At 31.6% G+C, this 23,341-nt stretch overlaps 1 protein-coding gene across 3 annotated transcripts; it reads right to left on the reverse strand.

Moving 5' to 3' along the window:
• Positions 1 to 307: 307 nt before the first annotated feature.
• On the reverse strand, positions 308 to 23,279 carry LOC105192875 (phosphofurin acidic cluster sorting protein 2). 3 transcript variants are annotated; one of them, XM_026134228.2, is made up of 12 exons: positions 22,921 to 23,279; positions 14,294 to 14,597; positions 13,510 to 13,797; positions 13,325 to 13,424; positions 13,057 to 13,212; positions 11,024 to 11,125; positions 8,708 to 8,976; positions 8,338 to 8,543; positions 7,699 to 8,040; positions 7,234 to 7,631; positions 7,003 to 7,119; positions 308 to 6,476 (listed from the first exon to the last, which is right to left on the reverse strand). In XM_026134228.2, the coding sequence occupies exons 1-12, from the start codon at positions 23,022 to 23,024 to the stop codon at positions 6,343 to 6,345; spliced, it is 2,520 nt and encodes an 839-aa protein (XP_025990013.1). In that variant the 5' UTR covers positions 23,025 to 23,279; the 3' UTR covers positions 308 to 6,342. The 3 variants fall into 3 exon arrangements, with proteins under 3 accessions (XP_025990013.1, XP_025990012.1, XP_025990015.1); XM_026134227.2 differs by having other exon boundaries at positions 11,024 to 11,128; XM_026134230.2 differs by lacking the exon at positions 11,024 to 11,125.
• Positions 23,280 to 23,341: the final 62 nt, after the last annotated feature.

The following is a 23,341-nucleotide window of genomic DNA, read 5'->3' on the forward strand; positions in this document are numbered from 1 at the left end:
TTACTTTATTTTTAAATATAATTTATATGGCTTATATACATATCAAAAAATATCAAATAAAAGAATATTTTAATAATCTAAACAATTTCTAAACTGACATCTTAAAAGATATTTCGAATCAAATTTATTCTGTTTCAAGAGATTTATCTTATGGTTAGTATTTTATTTTAACTAAAGTTATTTAAAAAATTTTTAAATTATATAAATATGTATTTTTTTAATGGAAATTGTTGATTTATATATAAATGGATTTATCTACTTATTAGACATTAAAAGTGTTAAGGTAAAATAAAAGAGAAAAATAGGATACTTTACAAAATATTTCATATTTTATTGCAACATAAAGTCTAATTTTTTTATACACATAGAAATATCAAACTTCTTTGTTCTAAAACTTTAAAACGAAGATATTTGGGGCAGCATACGTAAGTGTCCGTATGTTACAATATACATAATGTATACTATTATTATTCACATAGATAATTTTCGCTGGTTATACTTATTCACAGTTATAATTTCGATCATTATTTAAGTTTACCTCTGCCAAGTATAAATTATTAACTGGATAAAACTGAGCCCCTTTATTCAAAACTTTATTACCCATACAGGAAAATCTGCAGCAATGTAATTTAAAATGTAACGTAAAGCATATATAATATATACGTTTGTTCTATCAACAATATTTGGGATTTGGATAAAAAAAGTAGTTAGCTATGATTTGTATAAATTTATTTTAGCGGTTTTCGGTATTTCACCGTTTTGATCTTAATAAACCAAATGTAACTTCAAAAAGCTGTAATTCTAAATGCTTTAACATTTCTCTACGCTGACAATGAATCATTACCTATATATCTGTTCAATTTATCTAATAATACATTTATATCGAATTTATAATTATACTATTCGCTCTTGCTCTCTTGCACTCTATCTCATTCTCAAATTATTATATCTTACTTAAATAAGATATTCCTAAAAAGGATATAATATACATAAATATATCTCACAATACACATATATACTAATATCGCAATAGATAAATTTTTCGTTAAATGTCGAGACACATCTCTAGACGCATGTTATAAGCTGTACACTACTGTAGAGCATATCGATATAAACATTTGAAAAGCATTCTTAACAGTAAACAATATATTCGTCGTCAAACGCATATCAAATTATTCAACACTTTACATGTTTTTTTTTTTAATTTTACTACCTATTCACATATTAATACTAATATACAATAGCCACACAGGTAGAGTGCTCGGTGTAAACAAATAGATTCTCACGTATTAAACTGTTTTCTTTAGATTTGATTAATTGCAATTATTACACTCTGATGTAACTTCAATAGCAGAAATAATTTTGGTCAGGCAAAATTGGTTTATGTATGCGAAATTTAATTGTTTTACTTATTTCATATTAAACAGATCGATTTTTTTTCTTAATAACTTTTTTATTAATTTACTCTTTTATAAGAGTATTGACAACAATTTGTAACGTGTACAATAAGACATTATACAGTTAAGCACAATAAATGTCTACAGTTTGAAAAATTAACCGCCATCTAATAATGTTTCCTTTATTTTACGAAAAACTTCAATATATTAGTTACTTGTAATTATTGTAAATTTTTCTTTGAGCCGGTTTGTCGATATGTGATAAAACTCGCTGTACATAAAAATGAGAGTTTTTCCCGACAAACCTGACAAACGTGCTAACGGTCGTTCGCAATAACGTACAAACGTATTCAAACAGGTAAAGTAGTATTTGTTTTTTTATTTCATCCTATATATCATTAACGCGCACTGATTATACAATGAAACACTCACTCTCGTATTTTGACTAGAATCCGAAATCCATCAGTATACAAATATACATTACACTGTACCTGATATCCTTCACGAAGCGCACTTTCTTTGAACTGCGGATTTTTTGTATGTGTAATTTCGGTTTCTTTCTACATAAATATCTCTGGATTATACATGGTAAAAAATGAAGAACTTTTGGAAACTATGTTTCAATAAATTGTACAATTATGTGTGTAGACCGTGAGCACGTCACTATCTTTATAATATCTTAATTACGCATACACACACGCGCGCGCGCGCGCGCACACACACACACACACACACACACACACATACTACACTTAAAGAGTAAAATTATCTTTATACATATGTGTAAGTGTGTGTGTGTGTGTGTGTGTGTGCGTGTGTATATATATATATATATATAAATGATATATCGAGTGGTGTTATAGAAAAAGTAGTAATATATATATATATATATATATATATATATATATATATATATATATATAAATGGAAAATCATGGATAATAATATGGAAAATAATAGAGGAACTATTATAGCTCATTAAAAAAAAGGAAATAATACTATTCTTTGAGTATAGAATGCAACTATAGGCTCAATTACTCTCTAATGTATCTTTGGTATCGCATTTAGAGAAACCGGAAGCACAAAATGCTCATAAAAAGCGGAAAAAATTTAAACCGATAATCTTTTTTCCAATAAATATTCAACCGATATACTATATGTGCTTCGCAAATCTAAATGGGAGGAAAAGAAAGAATTGAGTTTTTGATTTTGCATCCCCAATTTCGAAGATTCATCTTCGATATAATGTAATTTCTTTCATTCATCTATCTCTTTCGCAGATAGATATATTCGCTGTATATCCTCTACACACATATATTGGATGCATTAACATGTAGCAAGCAGAGATTTGGCATCCTCTGGAGAAAATGCTAACAAGAGATACACACGACGTGGGAAACACGACACAAAAACATTTATGTCAGGCACTAAAATAACAAAAAAAGAAGAAAAAAAACTTGAATTTACAATGCTTCGACAAAAACTTCAGAATACGTATAACGCTATATATGGCAGGTTTAATTGCTGACTTCGTTCTATCATGAAACAAGATACATCTTCCGTTGTGTATCTGAAGATACACTTGATGCATTTATGCATACGCAATACGGCTTGTTTTTTTCATTTTTGATTTTTTTTTTTTTTTTTAATGAAAAGTATAGTTCGTTCTAAGAAGAGTTTCATCAATGTTGCATATCATTCGCAATTATCGATAGCTGCAGCGAGTTTTGAGACTATATTGTTATGGCCACACGTTACTTTTGATACATCATTTTCGATATATCAGGAATTATTATTTTACTCGGTATGTTGAACGAACGGCATTGTTTGTAATCAAACATAAAAGATGTAAGTTGTACGACTATGTATATCACTCGCATTAACAACTAATTGCGGACTAGCAAAAAGAGGAGTGCAAACAGAGATATTTCATTGTTACTTTGTATACTTTGGCAAGATACAATCATCACGAGTGCCATCATTTTAGTCGCACCATTAGAGGATGCCGTTAAAGAGTATTTTTATCCTGTTTACATTTGGAAATAAGTCGAGTAGGCATTTTTTTCTTTTAATTTGGCATTAGGCAGTCAAAGCGACACAATTATGTCGCTAAAAACAGTACTTTACTACCTATATTGTTGCTCTTTTTATGAAATAAAAAAGAAATGTCAAAAAGCTAATTAAGCTTATGTTTACATTAACAATATTTTTTTTCCAACACTTTCAGAAGATAATAATTTTACATATATGACGTTTGGTTTAAGTAAAATAAGTATATTATTTTATTTAAGAAACTATAGTTAATCTTGATTGTGAAAACCAAATGATGTCAAATTTAAATTAAAAACGCTAAATCATTTTTCGAAACAATAATTTTTGTAAAGCTTTTTAATATCATTAGTTACAAAGAAATATTTATGTGTTAATACTTGAACCAAATATAGTATAAATCACTTTTAACAATTTTATATCAATTAATACTCTTATGTCAATTACAATAAAATATTTATATCAGTTTGTATATTTTATTGCATTGTAACACATTAATTTAATCATAAAATTTCTTCTGAAAGGGTTAAAGAAAATGTTCGCTTGCCTTGCGACAATCACATTACTTTTACTTATATTCAAGATGTTCCAATATCTTTCTGACATGATTATTACAAGTATAAGAGATAAATATGGAAAAATAATAGATCATTCTAGTGAAGGAAGAAATTTTCCACTCCGGTAATATAATAAAAAGCTATGTAACTTAACTATATATAAATATTAATTAGATAGTTAATTTATCTTAATTTTCCATAGAGAAATCACAATGATGCAAATCTATAAAAAAAACAAAATTTATATAAAATTGATGCGCTAATGTTTAATGAGAAAATACACAAATTAAAAATAAAAACGTGCTTTTAAACGATGGGTTTTTAAAAGCAGAATATTTTATAGCAACTTGAAGTAAAAAATCTTATCAAATAATGTATAAAAATATCTCGGAAAGCCAAATGATAAAACATTATAATCAATATAAACATTTCTAAGAATATTTTGTATATAATTAATTATTATCTTTATGTTGTCTGTATATCCGTTAAACTTCCGTTAAATTTTCAAATGTACATCGCACATATATATTATCTGATTTTATGTACGCTGAAAAAATGTTTGCCTGTATCACAGACTTTAGTAATAACGCATAATATCTGCGTTTGTTCTTAATAAACTATATTGTTTAACATGTACATACAGTAAGTTTCATTTCAAATTTCGGATTTCAAGCATTCTTTTCTCAGCAGAGGTATGCAGTATAAAGTTAGTTTAAAAGTAGTGCTTCACATTTCATTTACAGCAAATAAATTGCAAATTTACAAATAGCCAAAATCAAATTATTAGGCTAAAAAATCATATCTATTTAATTTTTCGTTTTTAATATAATAATCCGATATAGCTACAGTCTTGAAAAAACAATAAAATCACTATTAGTATTCTACAAAAGTAAATCTGATATTCTACATTGCAAATATTGAAATCCGGAATTTGTAATAAAATAATGATATACAGAATCATGTAATTTGTTATTATGACGACTTATTTTAAATCGATATGTTAATTAAATTTTCAAAATACTAAAAAAATTTAGAATACTAAGAGGTTTACGGATTGTCATCATGTCTCAATCATCAATGTTAATATTTCAGGAACATTGCAGTTTACTTTATTAGGACGAAAAGTAACCCGATATAGTATTAGGACGGACAGAGACAATTCGCAAACTTGTTAGAATTCTTGAAGAGAATTTATGGAAGTTTTAAAAGCATAACTAAAAAAAAATTTTGATGGTTTAATGAATGGATAGATTAAGATAATAATAATGAAACAAATATATATATCTCCTTAAATGTATGTGTGTGTGTGTGTGTGTGTGTGTGAGTGTGTGTGTGTGTGTTGTTACTTATAACATTTTTTAAGTTAAGAATATTTTAACGTCAAAAATCATAACAGATTACATGATACATGTTTTAGTACATACATATCTACATATTTTAAAAACAAAAATAATAAATTGTTAATCTTGCACTGGAATTGTCCTTCATTCAAGGACGATAAAAATATTATATTTAAAAAGAAAACAATGTTGTTTTATTATACATCACTTCTGTAATGCAATACTGAAATATTTCTAAATAATGAAGATTGAATTATTTCAGATTTTGGTAATTCATATAAAAATTGACAATTATAAAATTAGCAAATATTAATATTAAATAAACATGAAAATAACATAAGATAATAAATAAGTTATATAATTTTTAAAATTAATTTTTATTACATAAAATTTAAACTTGCATTACACCTTAATTCCAATGTTTAAAGATATTTCAGTATTTACAAAATTAAAGTAGCGATGTACTATAAATATATCGCAAATAAATAATTTTAACAACAGCATTCCCATAACCAGCAAAATCTCCATTCAAATAAACATCCTCGTTTTCATCATGATATGTCGCGAACGAATATACCTACTTTGTGTAATCTGTTGTTGATGGATAAAATTGTATACTTATTGAGAAATTTCTATTAAATTTACGTATGTAGATCATATTTTATAACATAATTTTCCAAAATCTATTATGGACTCGTATTGCATAAATTGTTCGTGAACACAACATATGTTTATCACACACGCAATTATATTTTTTTATATGATATAGAAATTCCCCAATGTCCAAATATCTTCATCGCTATTATCAAATAATGGAATAAATGCAATGGGTATTTCAAGAATGGGAATTCAAAGCATCTGTTAAATTTTAATTTATACTGGGCAGTCTTAAGAAGTTGATGGTTATCGGGTTTGCGTATAAAATGAGTCAAATGTTATTGTTATTGATGCAGAATACGTAAGTCGCTAAAAGCCTTCATTATAATTAATAACAGATAATTATGTAACAGTCGAAGTTTGTTGTTGCGGATTATATTCCAATAACGCTATTGGAAACGTCTTAATGTGCGTTTGCCATTGCGCCGATAGTTGGAAGAATTTTACACCGTACCATTCGGTACCATCAATGCTCACTGTAGTAAGAATAATCACTATTAAGTAAATGTAAAAAAATTATCAATTAATCAAATTAATAATAATAATAAAAAAGAGAAGAGCAAATGTAAAGATAATTTTTGCGATATTCAAACTTAGATTCATTTTGCTTTATATTAAATGTGACATGTACATTTAAACAAATGTTGTATAATGTAAAATTTATTTTTGTTGGCTTTATTATTTATTAAGTCTTATAAATACCATTAAATGTGATTCAATTTATTTTATGGAAAACTTTTACACAGCGGAGGATAAATAATTCAATAGTAATAGACCAAAGATAATAATAGATAAGAAAAGCGTTGACAAAAGAACTAATTATTGACGCTGTGCAATTAACTATTACATTCTGTGATCTATAACCTTTAACTCGAGATGAAAAAAGACTAATTTAAAACTTCAATTTTTAAATTATACAAAGTTTTTAAAATAAACATATCACATTAAATTTTATAAAATTTAATATTTATTTAAAAAATTAATTTAATAAAAAAACTTTACCTCTTAATGGAATGTTGTGAGTTTTTGCAGAACATATAAGACGTGTCACACCATCCACCGATTGACTTTTTGGCTCGTTTTCTTTCTCTTTTTCTTTCTTTTTACCTAATCTCATTACTAGAAAAGAACATTTTTTTCTTTAAAATTTAATTTTATATTAAATGTTTTGATTTTTTAATACAAAAAATTTTATTCTGGAAGTAAAAATTGAGTTTAATTTTATATTCTTACTTTTTTGTTTCTTCTCTTTTGTCGTGAAATTCATAGACAAGTGATAGCCTGGAACTTCGCCCAATGAAGGAAGCCTTTGCACATGTAACGCTCTGAAAGCCTGACGTAACGTGCTCTTTCCTTTTTCCCCTTGAGTCTGTTTACTCCAATAATCCAACTGTAATTCCACTGGTTCCCATCCTTCCCTTGCCGGTTGGCCCACATTAGGACTACTGGGTGGTGTCAACTTTCCAGGAGTTGGAACGGGTAAACTTGGAGGGGGTAAGGAAGGTGGAGAACCGGACATGCTAACGTTACTCTCTTCCAGATCGACAGACGCGGAAGAACTGCTGTCTGGGCAGCCCACACGAACGTCATTTATAAAGGGAATAAAGATTTGGCTACTGTCATCTGTTTCCCTACAAATATAATCAATCTTTCCAAAATTGTTCAACCGTTTTAAAAAAGAATTTTTATATCGATTACCTGTACGTAACCATAGCTTCTGCTATGGGTAGTAATAAAACTGTATTAGCTGTGGCCAGATATTCCGACACTCGTGCCGCGCATTCGCTCGATCCTTCTCTTTCTAAATGCTCCTTCCATTCATCTCCAAATAATTTCGAATACTTAGCGTCAATAGAACCGAGATATTTCGTTAATGTGTTTGAACCGAGCGGTACCACTAAGAATTTCATGTAGTTTTGCCAATCTGGCGGTCTGAAGCTCAACAAGTCGACATAATGACGGAGAACTGCGTTTATGAAACTATCTCCGCCAGCAATTATCACTTTTATAGGTGCTGGTGGTTTTGCAGAACTGTTGCAACTGAACATAAAGATCTATAATTAGTATATGTGTAGTAGTATTAGTATTCTTTTTATTATATTTTATATTTTCCTTGAAAAATAATCTTTTTCAAGTGCGAAAGAAACAAAACGGGTAACAATTTTTATTTTGTTTATATACAGTTAATAAAAATGAAGGATTAAGAGAAAATTCTGAAGCAGATGAAATGCTTGGCTGCAATAATTTTAAATATTTTAATTAAAGTTGATTAGAAGAAAAAAATTCATATTTTGAAATGAGGAGTTAAATTGAGGTAGAATTAAGGAATATAATTACAATTTTTGTATTCGCGTGACTAAACAAGTGAATGTTGCACGGATGTCAGCTGGAGAAGCGGTCGTCAGAACCTTATGATTTCTTTCTTGAAGTTTTGCAGCAAGTACAGCACCACCAGGATCCGCTATGGATACCAGCGACACAGCCTCTGGTAAACTATCGTCTGGTAACACTCGACCTAGTTGCTCGACTAAAGCTTTTCTCGGCTGAAATTAATAAACACATAATTTTGAAATATAATATTAAATGTGTGTATGTATTTTATTCAAGAGTCCCGTATATTTGATCATTAATTCTTAGACCGAAAATGGAAAGCACAATAAAAGCATTAATAACAGGTGAAATAAACAACATTAGTATTTACAATTACCTCTGTGTTATTTAAATCGGCCGAAGGTTTCAGATCGACGCTCAGACTGTGTTTTTTAGATTTGTTACTGCCTGGTGTGCCTTTATCACGCGCAAAAAGTCTACTTCTCTTCTCGGAGCTTTCGGTCTTAGGCTGTTCCATTGATTTTGGCGGGGAACCTGCTACATAATTCGGTGGATCGTTCGCTTCGTGATCTGTCCAATTTTCAGGATGAGAATCGCTGTCGGCTCTTCGAGAACTGTCATCGCTTTGTCTGTCCACCCCACGTTCTGCAACGAAATTTTGTTATTATCTATAGTGATATGAAATTTTAAGTTTCATTAAAATATAGTATACAAAGTGCTTCAAAATCACCAATACTCATTTCATGAGCTTCTTCTTTCTTCCATATAACATTTAATAAAAAAAAGGTTTAAATTCAAATTCGACTGATTCGTTGCATGTATAATATTAAAATTATATATTTATGTTATGTATTAAAATTTTTAAATACTCAAAAAATAAGATGTTTTGTTCGTTTGAACCGTTGAAGTTTAATTAAAACTCAAATTAGTTAATTTCCAGTCAATATAAAAGAACTACATACATATCAATATTAAAAGTATCGCTAGTTTCTTTAATTTTATTATCAAGTATGGAATGTCGGTGATCTTGGAAAACTCTATATAAGTATCCAAATGGAACAAGTGTAAAGTGAATAGAAGCACAACAATATTAAATTAGTCGATAAATACACTAGGTATCATATGTGTTTAAAATTTTTACATTTTTAAATCGAACATTATATATAAATATTACACATTATATATAAATACATAATTATATTTGAATATTAATTCAATAAAATTATTATTATTTAACTTTGTATATACTCGTATGTAAACACTTACAACTATTAGGCGCAGCTTTGAATTCACGAATATCTAGATTTGATGCATTCGATTTGGAAATGCCAATTTTGAGATGCTAATTCCAGTTCTAAAGATGTACATGGCACCTAGTATACATCTTGGTTTACGATAAATATCCGTGTCAAGTTTTAATCAAACTAACAATAAGACGGACTTATCGAGATAATAACTGTAGCATTTATTACAGGGTATCATTGCAAATAACAGAGAGAGAGGTGAACTCGTGAGATGGTGTGCAAGTCGCAACATTATTGGAAAACAGAATACATGACTAAGATTGACAGAGTAAAGAATACGTACGTATACGAGTAGATAGAGAGATACAGGCCAGTACCACAGATCGAAGTCTAACAAGATTACATACAAGAAGCCGCAAATAGACACACAGCGTATGTAAAGGGAAAATAGGTTCGCACATTATAGATACATATACTACGACAAATTCTTTTAAATGTTAAGTACTTAAAAAGTACTCTGAAAAAAATTGTATAACACTGCAATACAATAACTGCAAAAAAATTAAATGTCAACATCAATTTATTTTCGCTAAAACTTTATACATGTATATTGATACACAACTGTATCTTCTGGACGAAACAGTACAACAGTTTTAAAGACGAATGTAAGAATAATAGAAGATACAAAATTAAAGAAAAGTAAGTGTGTAAATACACACATTTGTACGAGAGAAAGAGGGCGAGTGAGAGAGAGAGAGAGAGAGAGAGAGAAAGAGGAAGAAAAATTAATTACATGTAGAGGCATTTGATTTAATATTTGAACAAGTGAGAAACATAAATGACGTGCTACTTCGATTATTCTTGCATTTGGCTACGTTAGAAAAATATGTTGCATTATTAAAAGAAAAAGTTAATGTAGAAAATTATATATATATGTAAATTTTCTACATTTACTTTTATATATATATATATATATATATATATATATATATATTATAAATTGCTTGTGTAAGTGTAAATCGCGAAGCCACTTAATTACCAATGTGATTGAAACACCAAGCTTCTGTCGATTAGCAAGGTCATTCATGCGCTGGAGTTTCTTCTCCAATCTACAAAATTATTGTTGCTGAATTGCTTTTAATATTTTCTCTTGACATAATTACAAATATAATGTATAATTTTTTTAACAAGTTGCTTGTTTAATCTTGAAAGGTTCTTTGTATTAATTCATACTGTACCATGGAGAAAAAAGGATCACATATTTTTAAGAAAATCATTTGACTCTATCATATCTTCTTTAATAATTATTTTATATATATGCCTCTCTCTTACATCGCATGCTCTATTCAAACGCAAAATACGTGCTGTTTGATAAGAAGCGGTATCCTTAAAACGTTCCAACTATTTGATCTGTGTAGGGGCTTCAGGATTGATTGATATTTACATACCCGGAGTTATGTGTCCAATACGATGTTTCTCTTTAGCTGACTGACCCGCAGGCTGTTGACACGTGGTAGTCGCTGAGATAGTTCCAGTATCCTCGTTGGTTACTACTATCGAATCGTAACATGCAACAGTGCAAAGCCAACCCACCAGACTTTCACTTAGTTCAGGAGATTTGAATTTGAGTAAGCTATAGAATTTTTAAGGCCCTAATCCTTAGAAAATGACTATTTATTAATGCTTCCCAAACATTTTGAATTATAACATTAAAAACAAAAATTCGTATAAATTTAAGTCAATTAAATTTACAACTATCTGTTAATTCAGAAATAAAAAAGTTTACTTCAAATTTTATAAATTTATTCCATTTAACATAAAACGAGACATGCAAAAAAGTTAATTTATTTCAATATGTTATAAGTATGATAAGATTTATAAGATTTCTCGCTTCTGATATCATAATCCAATAGCAAGAGAGTAAGAGGCTTGAGATCTTTTGCTCAACATAAATAAATTATAATATTCTATTTAGCCTCTTTACTTCTTCTATAACACAAATGTATAATAAAAAAATTATATAATTGTATTATTTATGCGCTTTTAAGAAAACTAAAATTAAAGCATTTGCACTTCCTCATATAGCTAAAAGAAATATACAATTGCATTAATAAAACTGAAAGGATTACATCGTTTTCTTTTTTCATAGAAATTAAATGCCAGTATCCTACCTGTTATATAACGGATCCTAGCCAACAATAAAGTACGGAAAAACTTTGTCTTTAATCTCAATAATTATAAAAAGATAGCTTGTGATATTTTATATGAAACGCGATAAATAATAGTCATTAGTGTTTTTTTAACAAATGTTCAACCAAAATTTTCGAAAGCAATTTAGTTTGGCAACAAATCCGACATGTGTAGTAAATAATTTACAGAATATATAAATATATATTGATAATGTCACGTATATATAGCGATACATATTCAAATATCAGCACGTATCAATATTATATATATGTACAATTATTACTTTTTTAAAAATTCTTATATTAAATAATCTACTATTGAAAACTTTGGACGAACCTGAAAAAGGTATTCGGATTGTAACAGTCATGCTACTTCGCCAAGACATTAACAGCTTAATCAAATAGTGAATAAATGCACCTTTGGCAGTTACAAATTCATTTTTATGAAATTATTAAAATCTCTTCTTTCAAGCATAGTATATAATATACGTAATACATAATTTATAACAGCGTTATAATCTCTGCATACAAATTATCATTTTAGAATGTTTCAAGTATAAAAATTAATAGGAATACAAAAAACATATATATTAATTAATCTCAAACAAACTTCCGTTTCGTTCATTGTTCACGATTAAAAGTGTACAAAGACGAATTTTCTGTTTTATCATATTTTTTTACATTGAAAGTAAGCATACGTTACAGTTCTTATTTAGGATAAAATTTATAACAAAATTTTGTAACGCTAAAAAATTTTTTTATACAAAAGAGATTCTTAAAGTGTTATCAAATATTAAATATAACACTGACAATACAAATTAAAATTGTCTCTTTTTATTCTTATTCATTTTATTTAACATGGGGTATAAGTATTAACAATTTTTATTTTTCAAAAATATGTATGAGAGAAAGGGGGGGGGAGAGAGAGAGAGAGAGAGAGTAATTAAAGGCGGAAATTTAAATTACGTTTTTAGAAATTCCAATAAAATGACGTTTAACTGCGAAAAGTGACTATTTAACAAGTGGAACCAATAGCCTAGAGCAAAAGCCAAATGAGTTTGAAACGTAATATATCTTCCTTACCGTATAGTGTTAAATATGACTTAACAATACCAATATTTGCTTACACACCAACCTTTAAAATGTCTGTATCACTCAAATATTACATCGCAACAATACATCGCAGCACAATGAGCTAGTTTCAAGTATTGATAAAATACTTTGTCACATATGACACATATATCACACTTTTTATTAAAATACGTAAACAAGTGAATTATACGATAACTTACCTGAATGAGGTGGTGCAAGAAGAGATCGACTAGAGCTGAAAAAAGGTCGCAGTGATGGTTTCGGTGTACTACTAACAGACATAGTATCCAATTCTGGCCCACTGTCTGATAAATCTTCTAATTCATCAAACAATTCTTCTATCTCCATATCGCCACCTTTAAAAACAAACATTTAAATATGATGGAAACTAAGTTTTATTTTAGGTGTGTTAAACTAATTTTCTCTATAATTTTATTCATATATTATATATTATAGCATTATATATACCTGAAAGTTTTTGCCCGATTTCCTCTTGATCATGTTCCAACTCTTCCGATACCCTAAACCGCTTTAGCAAAGCTATAAACTTTTGCTTTAAATTTCTTTGCTGCAAAACACAATAAACATCAGAATCTAATATAGACAAAATGAGAAATCAGAAGTTTTAAATCAAACAGAAATTTTGTGCGTACTCTGGCATTTGCTGGAATCTTTCCGCGACTTTTCCGCCTGTGCACCTCCAACGTGGGCTCACTGTCGCTACCCTCTGCCTCACCCTCCGAACTAAATTCCTCTTCTTCGTCGCTAAATTCAGGACAGAGCCTCTCGCTGGGATCATTTGTCAGTCTTTTATCATGATCAACCGGTTGGGAACTTAGAGCGACAACGCTCACGCGTGCCAGTGGAACCGAATGACCACCATATTTTTCCGCTTTGTCTGATATGAGTTCCAACTCAACATCCATTTGCTTCTGCAGCACCTGTAAAAAGTAATTATTATTGTAGACGCAAGGAAATTTAATGCTCCATGCAACACAATACAATAAATTCTCATTTCTTGTTTTTGAAAATTTTGTAATATATTTTGTAATGTATACTGTTAGAATATTATAATCTATATAGAGTTATTTCTTTATTATTCAGTGTTGATCTGGTTGTCCATTTGTGCGTCTATCCGTCCGTTCGTCTGCAAAATTTCACAGAAACGGCTTAATTTTTTTCAAACCTTGCTCTCACTAATAAATAAAAAAGAATCTTTCACTGAGGCAAAATATGAGTCAAATCAATTGATTGTAAAGGGGTCAAAGGTCAATAAATTTTTTTAATAAAGAAAGTTTTTCCAATTATATCGATTTTTCGTTGCCCTGTTTACTTTTATACTATATATTACAAAGGAAATTGATTATAATTATACTTTTAGTGAAAATTAAATTATTTGATTTTCAATGAAACAAAAAAATAGAATTCCAGACTTACTTGTGCCATGTTAATGATTCCCTCCGCGAGAGTCTTGTAGCCAAGCATCGTGCGATTCTTGTATCGTTTGCGTCTTTGCAATAATATCAGAAGCTTGTTGCCGTCTCTCTTGAGAAAATGCGGATATTGAAGTGCAAATTGCAATTCTAGTTCAGTGTCGAGTATGCCGCCGGTCGGTATAGCCATTTCATTGGAACGCAAAGTCCTCTTGGAGCTCTGCATCTTGACCGCGATGCTAATGGATGCTAGGTCCGAGCCGAGCGGTCGGAGTATTACTAATCGAGTTAACGTCAAAGAACACAGCCTAAAAATAAAGCGAAACTAAAGTGAGATATTTAAAGATTTAAGACTTGAGGATATTTTAAGATTCGATTCAAAGATTACCTAGAAGAGGTTTGATCGGAAATATATTCAGCAGCACGAGTGTAAATAATCAGAGTCCAAACAGACTGTTTACGTATCTCAGAGTTAAAAACAAATATAACCCAATATAGTTTCCAAGTAGTCTATTGATCGACGTACGTAGTTTAAAAGTTATCAAGATATCAATAGATAATATCGATTGATATAATTTCTTTTGAAATGGATGGCTCGCATGACAACCGGAGGTGTCTCAAAGAGTAAGGTCTTTCAGAAAAGTAAGGGTTGATCGTATATAATTTATCGTACTTGCAAGACGTGTATTTAACGACCAAATTTAAGAGGTAATTTACAAAAATACTAAAAAAATATTGCTTTACAGTAATTATTTATTTTGCGTTTATTATTCGCGTTATTTCAGTTTAAAATCAGTGAGACAATTGTTAATCCCGCCAAGCGCGATATCCGAATTACCTTTTGTCAGAGAGATTTCTGCATGCGAGAAAATGAGATCTATCGTCAATTTTATTTCTTTTATAGATCAAAAAGAGGACCACAAAACAGATTCTGGAAATTCTGGAATTCTCTTTAAAAATTTCGATAAGAAGATATTTTCGAGCGCGCTCATCGTATAAGCTATAAAATCGATTGAGGAAACGTATACAAGACGTATACAAAATTTGGCTTAATTTTGAGTTCTTTTTTTGGAAAAAAATGGTAAGAGATACACAAGTAATATATTTATTTATTGTAAAAATCATACTTTTCTTGATGTAAATTTAAGTTTTTATGCAGCAAAAAGTCAGAAAAAATAAAAAAAAGTAAGGGCAAGTTTTTTGCAACCACTGTATTGTATGCTTTTATGTTACATTAGCATTGTTATGATTTCAATCTTTAACTGTATTAATATTAACTATTGTAAGTTGAATTAATTTGTCAATGGTTTAATTATCTCTAAATTATTTTTTAAATAATTTTAATTAGAAATTAAAGAAATTAATTTAAAGTGTTATATTTTATATAAATAAATTATAATTTATGGAAAAAGGACAAGAAAAACAAAATAATACGATCAATTTTCAATTTTGTTATTATCAGTAGTTGGCTATCGCTAAATTTCATCGGCTGATCAAGCTAATCGGAGATGATGAGATCGGTCATAAGCTATTCAGCTCATTGTCCCACTTATGAGGTGTCATATATTCTATCTCTTATGATTTATAATAAAAACATAACGGGTTTTAAAAGTTTCTTTTTCAAATCTAAAAAAATATTTCGTTTTTTTTAAATTTTTTAAATATTAGGTTGTAACATAATAAGGTTTCCGGATTACACATAAATGGCTGTACGTATGCATTCGTGTATTTATATGAAATAAATGATTTTTATTTTTCAAATGTTGGATATTCTGTCGAAAGTAATATATAACAAGCTTTACACATCACTGTAGAGACATTTTTAATACGTTTGAACATGGAATCAAATTAAGTGCACATTTTTGCCTTCTATTTTTGTTTAAACAAAAGAATCATTTGTAAGACTATAGGCTTGTTTTCTATTCCTGCACTAGACTGCACTGGAACGTTTCTTCTTGCTTTCACTAACTTTCAAATATATATCTATTTCATTTTAAGTGCACACTAATTCAGGGAGTTCAGGAACAGAAAACAAACGGTATATCTATCGACACACGTAAGGAATAGTGATAATTTTGACGTAAATGACAGACCGTGCTGTTAAGGAGACGAAGAAAGCTCTGTTGGACTTGAAATGGTAAATTCTCTCGCATCCAGCTTATTCACTAGACATTACACCTTTTGATTACTATCTATTCAAATCTACGCAGCATGGATTGTTTGGTGAGCGCTTTACGAAAAATGCGAATATCCAAAAATAAATAAAAGAATGAGTTGTTTCTAAAGATAATAGTTTCTCTACTAGACACAGTATTCGTATGCTAAAAAGTGGCATTCAATTGCACTCATAATTAATTAATTAATATTGTTCGATCTGTCGATCTCTCGATTTCTCATTCGAATATATTATAATAATTACTTGATGAGATAAATTAATATTTCTAATGTTTAAAATGCTTGCAATGTTGCGTTTTGACGTTATACCGAATGACTGCGCTCTTTTTATTAGCTCCTCAACATTGCCGATAAAATGAAATGGAGCCGTTGAGAACTCCAGATTTGTCGATTTACACATCTTGACGATAATCCGGCTCGAAAGATCAATATTAATTCCATTAGGAATTGAAATTGCTGATGATAAGATAACTTCAATGAAATAATAAATCCAAATTCTTGTTAAAGCCCGTCTATTTATTTGGGAATCAACGGTACGTCGTACGTCTTACAGTAACGAGAGCGTGCCAAGCACTGATCGGTAATATTCTCTCCAGAAGAGACTCAGGTCCCTTACGGTAGCTCACTCATCTGCCCTGGCTCGAGAAAAGCCGAGCCTAGCAACATACGCCTCAGCCCAGTAAAAACCGGGTTCTGCAGTCGCAGAATATATGGAGACTCGTTTCCTCCTCCTCCTCCTCCTCCTTACATGCCCTGCACTCGATCGTGTTAGATCGACTCAGCTTGTGCACGTAATAATTAAGGATCCTATGGCCAGTCTGTATTTGCCCTACTAGCCTGGCATCCCTCCTATTTCAAGATCTAATGTCGCTGGCCAGGTCCTCGCTAGCCACTTTCCCCAGCAAAGCCCCAGTCTGTCGACATTTAGTTCTCATTCCTCCAAAAATCAAGATGCTCGTTCCGCAACCAAGCCCGGATTCTTCCCCTGCTAAGGCAGAAAAGAACCCCCAGCGCTGGTTCCGGCCCGAACACCTCCATCCTCGATGCAGCTCTGGCGAGCCGATCAGCATCCTCATCATGCCCTCGATCCCCGAATGACCGAGGACCTAGAATAAAATGACTACTTTCCTATCCCTTGTCAGTCTTACCAGTGTACATCTGCAGTCCCAGACCCAACCGCAAGATAGACACTATAGTGTGATCAATCCCCAATTTCCACTTCAGTTTGTAGGCTAGTTGATGTGCAGTGGCCGCCGCCATCCCCACCTGGTGAAGTGGTTCAATTTCGAACAAAATAGCTGCCACTGGTGTGGTTCGTATTGCACCCAGAGCCCCTCTTAAAATTAGAGTCCTGACATGCTCCAGCGCCACCCCATGGCTGTTTTCTTTCGCGCTCTAGGCCATCACACAACTGCTGCGTGAGTAAGCTTGGGTAGTATCGATGTGTAGATCCAATAGATCATTCTGGGCTTCAGCTTCCACGTCTGGCCAAAGATTCTTCTACATGTCCAAAAGTAGGAACATAAGCTCTTACAATGACATCGCGATGTTCCCTCCAAAACAGCTTCCTATTCAGGATCACTCCTAAACATTTCACCGACTCAGCCGGCACCAGTCTCCTCAAAAATGGGTTTTTGTACAGTGTCCGTCTTGTATTTGCGTGTAAAGACAACGAGTTCTGTTTTCAACAAGTTCACTGACAAACCGGTCCCTCTGCACCACCGCTCTACTATTTCCAATGCATTCTGCATGAGCTCCAGAAGCTGCCCAAGAAAGGGTCCCCGTACCAGAGCCACGTCATTGGCATAGCCCTGCTATCCTTACACACCATTTTATGTGGAGTGTTGTTAAACGCATCATCTACATAAAATAGAAGACTTTGCCCTAGTCCTATTATTTTGACTAGACCAAGAAATCGAGAGACCAATAGATCGAACAAATATTAACCGTGGTCTAGCATTTTTTTGCTGTTTTCCTAGTCTAATCGGGTCGCTGTTAGTTGATAGTGTTTTTGAAAAGGTTTCTAGGTCCTTAAAAATGTAAAAAAAATTCTGTACACTCTTCCAACATTCCAGAATACAATTTTACAATTCCAAAACGTTTTTAATTTTTTTTACGTGTCTGAATTTGCGACAAAATAATTCAAAATTGAAAATTCATCCGAGTCTTCAAATTCCCGATCGAATCAGAAATGAGGGTTTATAATGCTATTAAATAAAAATAGTCACAAATTTGTACTTAGCAAATAGCTCTATTTGCATTCATTTTCTTTTTAAAATAAGTGCAAATGTTTTTATAAAACAATTAATTCTTAATCGCTTTTTTAAGCTCAAATTGCCACTGTCGGATTTTTAGTTTCAGTTAAAAAGCAATTTGCTTTATGTCTCACATAATTATTTTTAAGCTGAACATACACGTTTGCACAAGCACGCTTATACACGTTTACCAGAACGTCTAAATGACAAAATTGCATAGTTATCGTATATATGGTACACGCGTTCCGGTTGACTTGCACAAGCGTACTTATGCAAACATGTATGTGTAACTTAAAGCCTATTGTACAATAGCATAAACCATAAAGCTATAAGATTGTGTAAACTGCAGGGTATGTCCACTTCTACTAATTAGCTTTTAGCTTTAAAGCGCATTACAGCCTTACATTATGTTATTGCAAAATAAGCTTACAAGTAATTTGTGAAATATACAACAAAGAATTGTTTTTTAACTAAAATTTAACTAAAGTATACCTGACAAAGAGAGACACTAAGTTCAGCCTAAATTTTTCAACTAAAAAATAAAATTGAAAAAATACTCAAAATAAAGCTTTCTAATACACTGATTCCAAATATGTACGTAGATGTCAAAGTGCATTCAGTGCAGGTCAGAATCCAGAGATTTTGGGCTAAAATGATACTAAAGACAACAGCTGACTTAGACCAATTTTTCAATACTAAAATTCTTCTTTTTGACATGAATTCAAATTCTGATTAATTATCAGAAGCGAGATAAACTCGCCAATAGCGTAAAATACCCTTCTTGAGATTAAAATCGACAAAACAACATTAAGGTCAGCTGTTGTTTTTTAGTACCATTTTGGCCCAGAATTTCGGGATCCTGACCTGAATCAAGTTTAATACCTACATATTTGAAATCAGTGTGTCAAAGAGCTTCATTTTGAATAATTTTTTAATTTTTATTTTTTGGTTGGAAAAGGACGGATCGACTATGGGTTGTTGGCGTCTCTCTTTACTTAAACGTGCATAGCCGGTTTAACGACAACTTCTTCGGTAGGATAGAAGAACTGATATCTTCAAACTTACGACAAACACTTGAATTCCGACGAAGATTATGTGGAAAAATAAACGGTTGAAACTTGTAACTTTTATAAATTTTTTTAAAGCCAATAGGTCCTTACTTTTCTCCAAGAAAGCTTTCTTCGTACATAATTTACTTCTCGATCATACGCGCGATAGAGGCTATACCAAGTGGAAACATTGCCGGCGAAACCCTTATTACATGCGGCGGGGACAAGAACGTTATCGTTATTTATGAAGAGGGTTTCCGGGGGCGTTGAGGGGTGACTACTAAATTTAGCCGCAGAGAGCAGAAACTACAGGTGGCACGTTATCACTCGAGCGCGCATTTATTTTGCATGTACGCGACTACCATTTCAGTTGTGATAATATCAGACGATCGATTCACATAAAGTACGTAAATTTGGATTTGGTTTGTTGTCAGCGACATTTATGTCTAATTCTACCAATCTAGACTCACTTTAATTTCGATTTAACTTGCTCTTTAGTTTTTCCTAATTATATTATAGAACTAGAAAAAAAATAAAGAGCAAGTTAAATAGAAATTAATGTTGATCATCGATAAAAATGGACATTAAAAGACTCAAGTTATTTGAGTACGCGTTTTATTAGTATAGTTTATTGTTCGAAATTCTTGGACTCGTATAGAATATTCATATTTCTAAACTGGACAATAATTAGGTATTAAAATACAACAGAATACATATGCAAATGCCATTATCATTACTATCATCACTACCCTATTACTCTATGCATCGATTATTCTGAATGATAGAAAACTTTATTTCCGATAAAAGCGCAATTTCGTGTAATCAATGTAAACCCAAGCTGAATAAGGAGTTATCACGACGTCAAAATGATGTCACAGTGACTGCAAAATGATCCTTAATAGTCACTTTTCGATCAATTACGATTCACTTTGATGTCATTTTGACTTGTTGTTCTACTTAGGAAAGCAACTTGCTTCAACATACGGACAAGTATTGGAATATTTAAATCCTTAGCGATCGTGATTGAAGATAAGCAACATGAAGTTTAAATGTAGAACAAGCATTTAAATCTGCGTAGTTAAACGCGATATCAATTTTTATTGCACACCCTGTTGTCGTTAGATTTATAAGGATTTTGCTCGCGACGTATTTCTAAAGCGTTTCAAAAAATCTTTTTTAAGAAATTCTTGGAAATCGACAGCATTGTAAGTAGCGATGGCAACGTTAATTTCGTAGCCACGACTGCCGTGCATCCGGAATTTATACCGAATTAACCGCTGACTTTTGCCAAACACGTGCCATCGTGATTTGGCAATAACCGAGAGAGTCAAAAATACAGTAATCGTATTTTGTCATATGCCAACGCGGTTCGATAGTTGCACATATAAAGATATACACGTAGATGCGATATAACTTTACAGTCGATCCTCCAAATCGATTAAAGTATTTATAGTGAAAAAAAAAAATATATATATATATATATATCCGTAATTTCGTCAGACCTGCACTGCGTGCAGGCATTTGAAAATCGACGTTGTGGATATCTAAAACTAGATAAGAATTTATCGGTATAACGTCTCTCCAATGATCTTGCGTTGGCGAGCTTAAAAACGCCTTATTATCATTTAAACCCCACGATCTTATCGCCGACGGTATATGTATAAGGCACCTGAAATAGTAGTAATAACTAAACTGCATATACGATAGCTAGAACTACGTCTGCTACGTATATCTCGGACATTATTGTAAAGTAATATTCTTGTGTCATTTCTTAGAATGATTTACTCAAAGTGCAATCTGACTGCTTTTTTTTCTTATATTTGGTCATTTATTTAACTCGAACAAGTACATTTTTATTAGAGTAGATTAAAATTTAAATTATGAATAGAACAAAACAATGACAAGCTATTTAAGTCAAACAATTACATTCTTATTAGATTAGAGTAGATTGAAATTTAAATCATGAATAGAACAAAAAGATAACGGCCTTAAAAACAAAAAATTTTTATCGCATTTTAAATACGTTAATTATTTATTATTATGTAATTGAAATCTGTTTAATATAATGGAGAATATGAGATAATTTCCAAATTATTAGATAAAATTTTTTCTATTTTTTTCTATCTGGTTTCATTTTTTATTTAACAATTTTTGAAGAATATGTGATTATATCTTTTTTCTTTTAGGAAATTTAAACATGTTTGGAAATTTAAATATTAATCAATGGGAGATTTGTCTTACTAAAATAATAGTTTTTTATTTATCAATTTTTTATTTTTTTTATTTCTTTCTGTTTGTAATGAAAATTAACTTGACAAATCTCGCAAAAGAATTAGTTTATAGGATAATTAAAATATATTATATACCTGCACGTAAAAAATTGTTAAGAAAATAATATAATGTAATATAATATAATTTATATTATTTGATAAAATTAAAATTAAATAATAATAAATATATTATTTTAATTGACTTATTGATATTTATTGCATAATGATTATATATATATATATATATATATATATTTGTTTATTTAATATATTATCAATCTTTTAATTTCAATAATATTCACAAAATAACAAGAAATATTTTCCTGGCATTAACTTTTCATATTGACACTTATCCGATAAGTGTCATTCATCGACATCGGAAGATTAGCAATAATTGCAATAAATATCGATTTGTCATCATTCTTGTTAAAAATAGCATAAAACTATGATATACATTGAAGAAGAAACAGAACGATTGCGGAAGGCGGGCTTTCTCTCATTAATCGCGACGAGCGCGAATCTGTCAGTTTCTGTTGACACTTGCAGTCGTTTCGAAGTGACAAAAGTACAAGTGCGACGCGTGTGTGTCATAGGAGTGTGACTCAACTGCGAAGAAGGACGCAATCCGTCTGTCCATTCGTAAATCGCAAACACGTAAAATACGAACGTCGCGAAACGAACGGATTCCGAGTGAGCGAGCGGGGGGGTCAGTTTACTACTGAGAAAAAGGGCGTGCAACGTGCAGACGCTCGTTGCCGCGACCAGTCGTGCGGCGAGAAACGTTGCTTAGCGTCCACCATAACGTCGAAGAATGCTAAGCGAAGCACGCCGCGCGAATCGAACAACACCGGAGTAATCGTCGCGAGACGTGTCATTTGTTACCTGGGTATGCAATTCGGGGGAGTACGATCCACTTCCCAGGTGGCAAACAGCTTCATAGGAACGGGCCGGGTGGCCGGGGCCGTCACCTTCGTCCGTTCCGCCATTTTTGGCCCTGGCGGCCCACGAACACGCGAAACACCTACGTTTCGTTCGCCGCGTCCCGTCCCACGGCTCGCAGACGACTATCAATGACCGTGAAGAGCGCGTTGGTGTGGAGCTCGGGAGTCGGGAGCTGGAGCACGGCTCAACACGGGTGACGGGAGACGGGAGACGGGAGACTCCGCCGATCATTTCGGGCTCGACTGTGGCGCCACGTTCGCGTTCGCGTTCGCTCGTGTGTATTGTGCCGTCTGCGTGATGCGCGATCAACCGGAATGATTTGTCACCTGCGATTATCGAGGAACGTACCGCGACATCTCGT

The sequence above is a fragment of the Solenopsis invicta genome, chromosome 8 (assembly GCF_016802725.1).
Source record: "Solenopsis invicta isolate M01_SB chromosome 8, UNIL_Sinv_3.0, whole genome shotgun sequence".
In the NCBI taxonomy this organism is placed as follows: domain Eukaryota; kingdom Metazoa; phylum Arthropoda; class Insecta; order Hymenoptera; family Formicidae; genus Solenopsis; species Solenopsis invicta.

What these genes read in the sequence shown, in the direction of transcription:
- LOC105192875 (XM_026134227.2), bottom strand. Translation starts at nt 23,024, where the DNA reads ATGGCGGAACGGACGAAGGTGACGGCCCCGGCCACCCGGCCCGTTCCT. An exon ending in GAATCATTAACATGGCACAA is followed by an intron (nt 13,798 to 14,293) that starts GTAAGTCTGGAA and finishes TACTTTTTACAG; the next exon opens with GTGCTGCAGAAGCAAATGGA. An exon ending in AATCGGGCAAAAACTTTCAG is followed by an intron (nt 13,213 to 13,324) that starts GTATATATAATG and finishes TTGTTTTTAAAG; the next exon opens with GTGGCGATATGGAGATAGAA.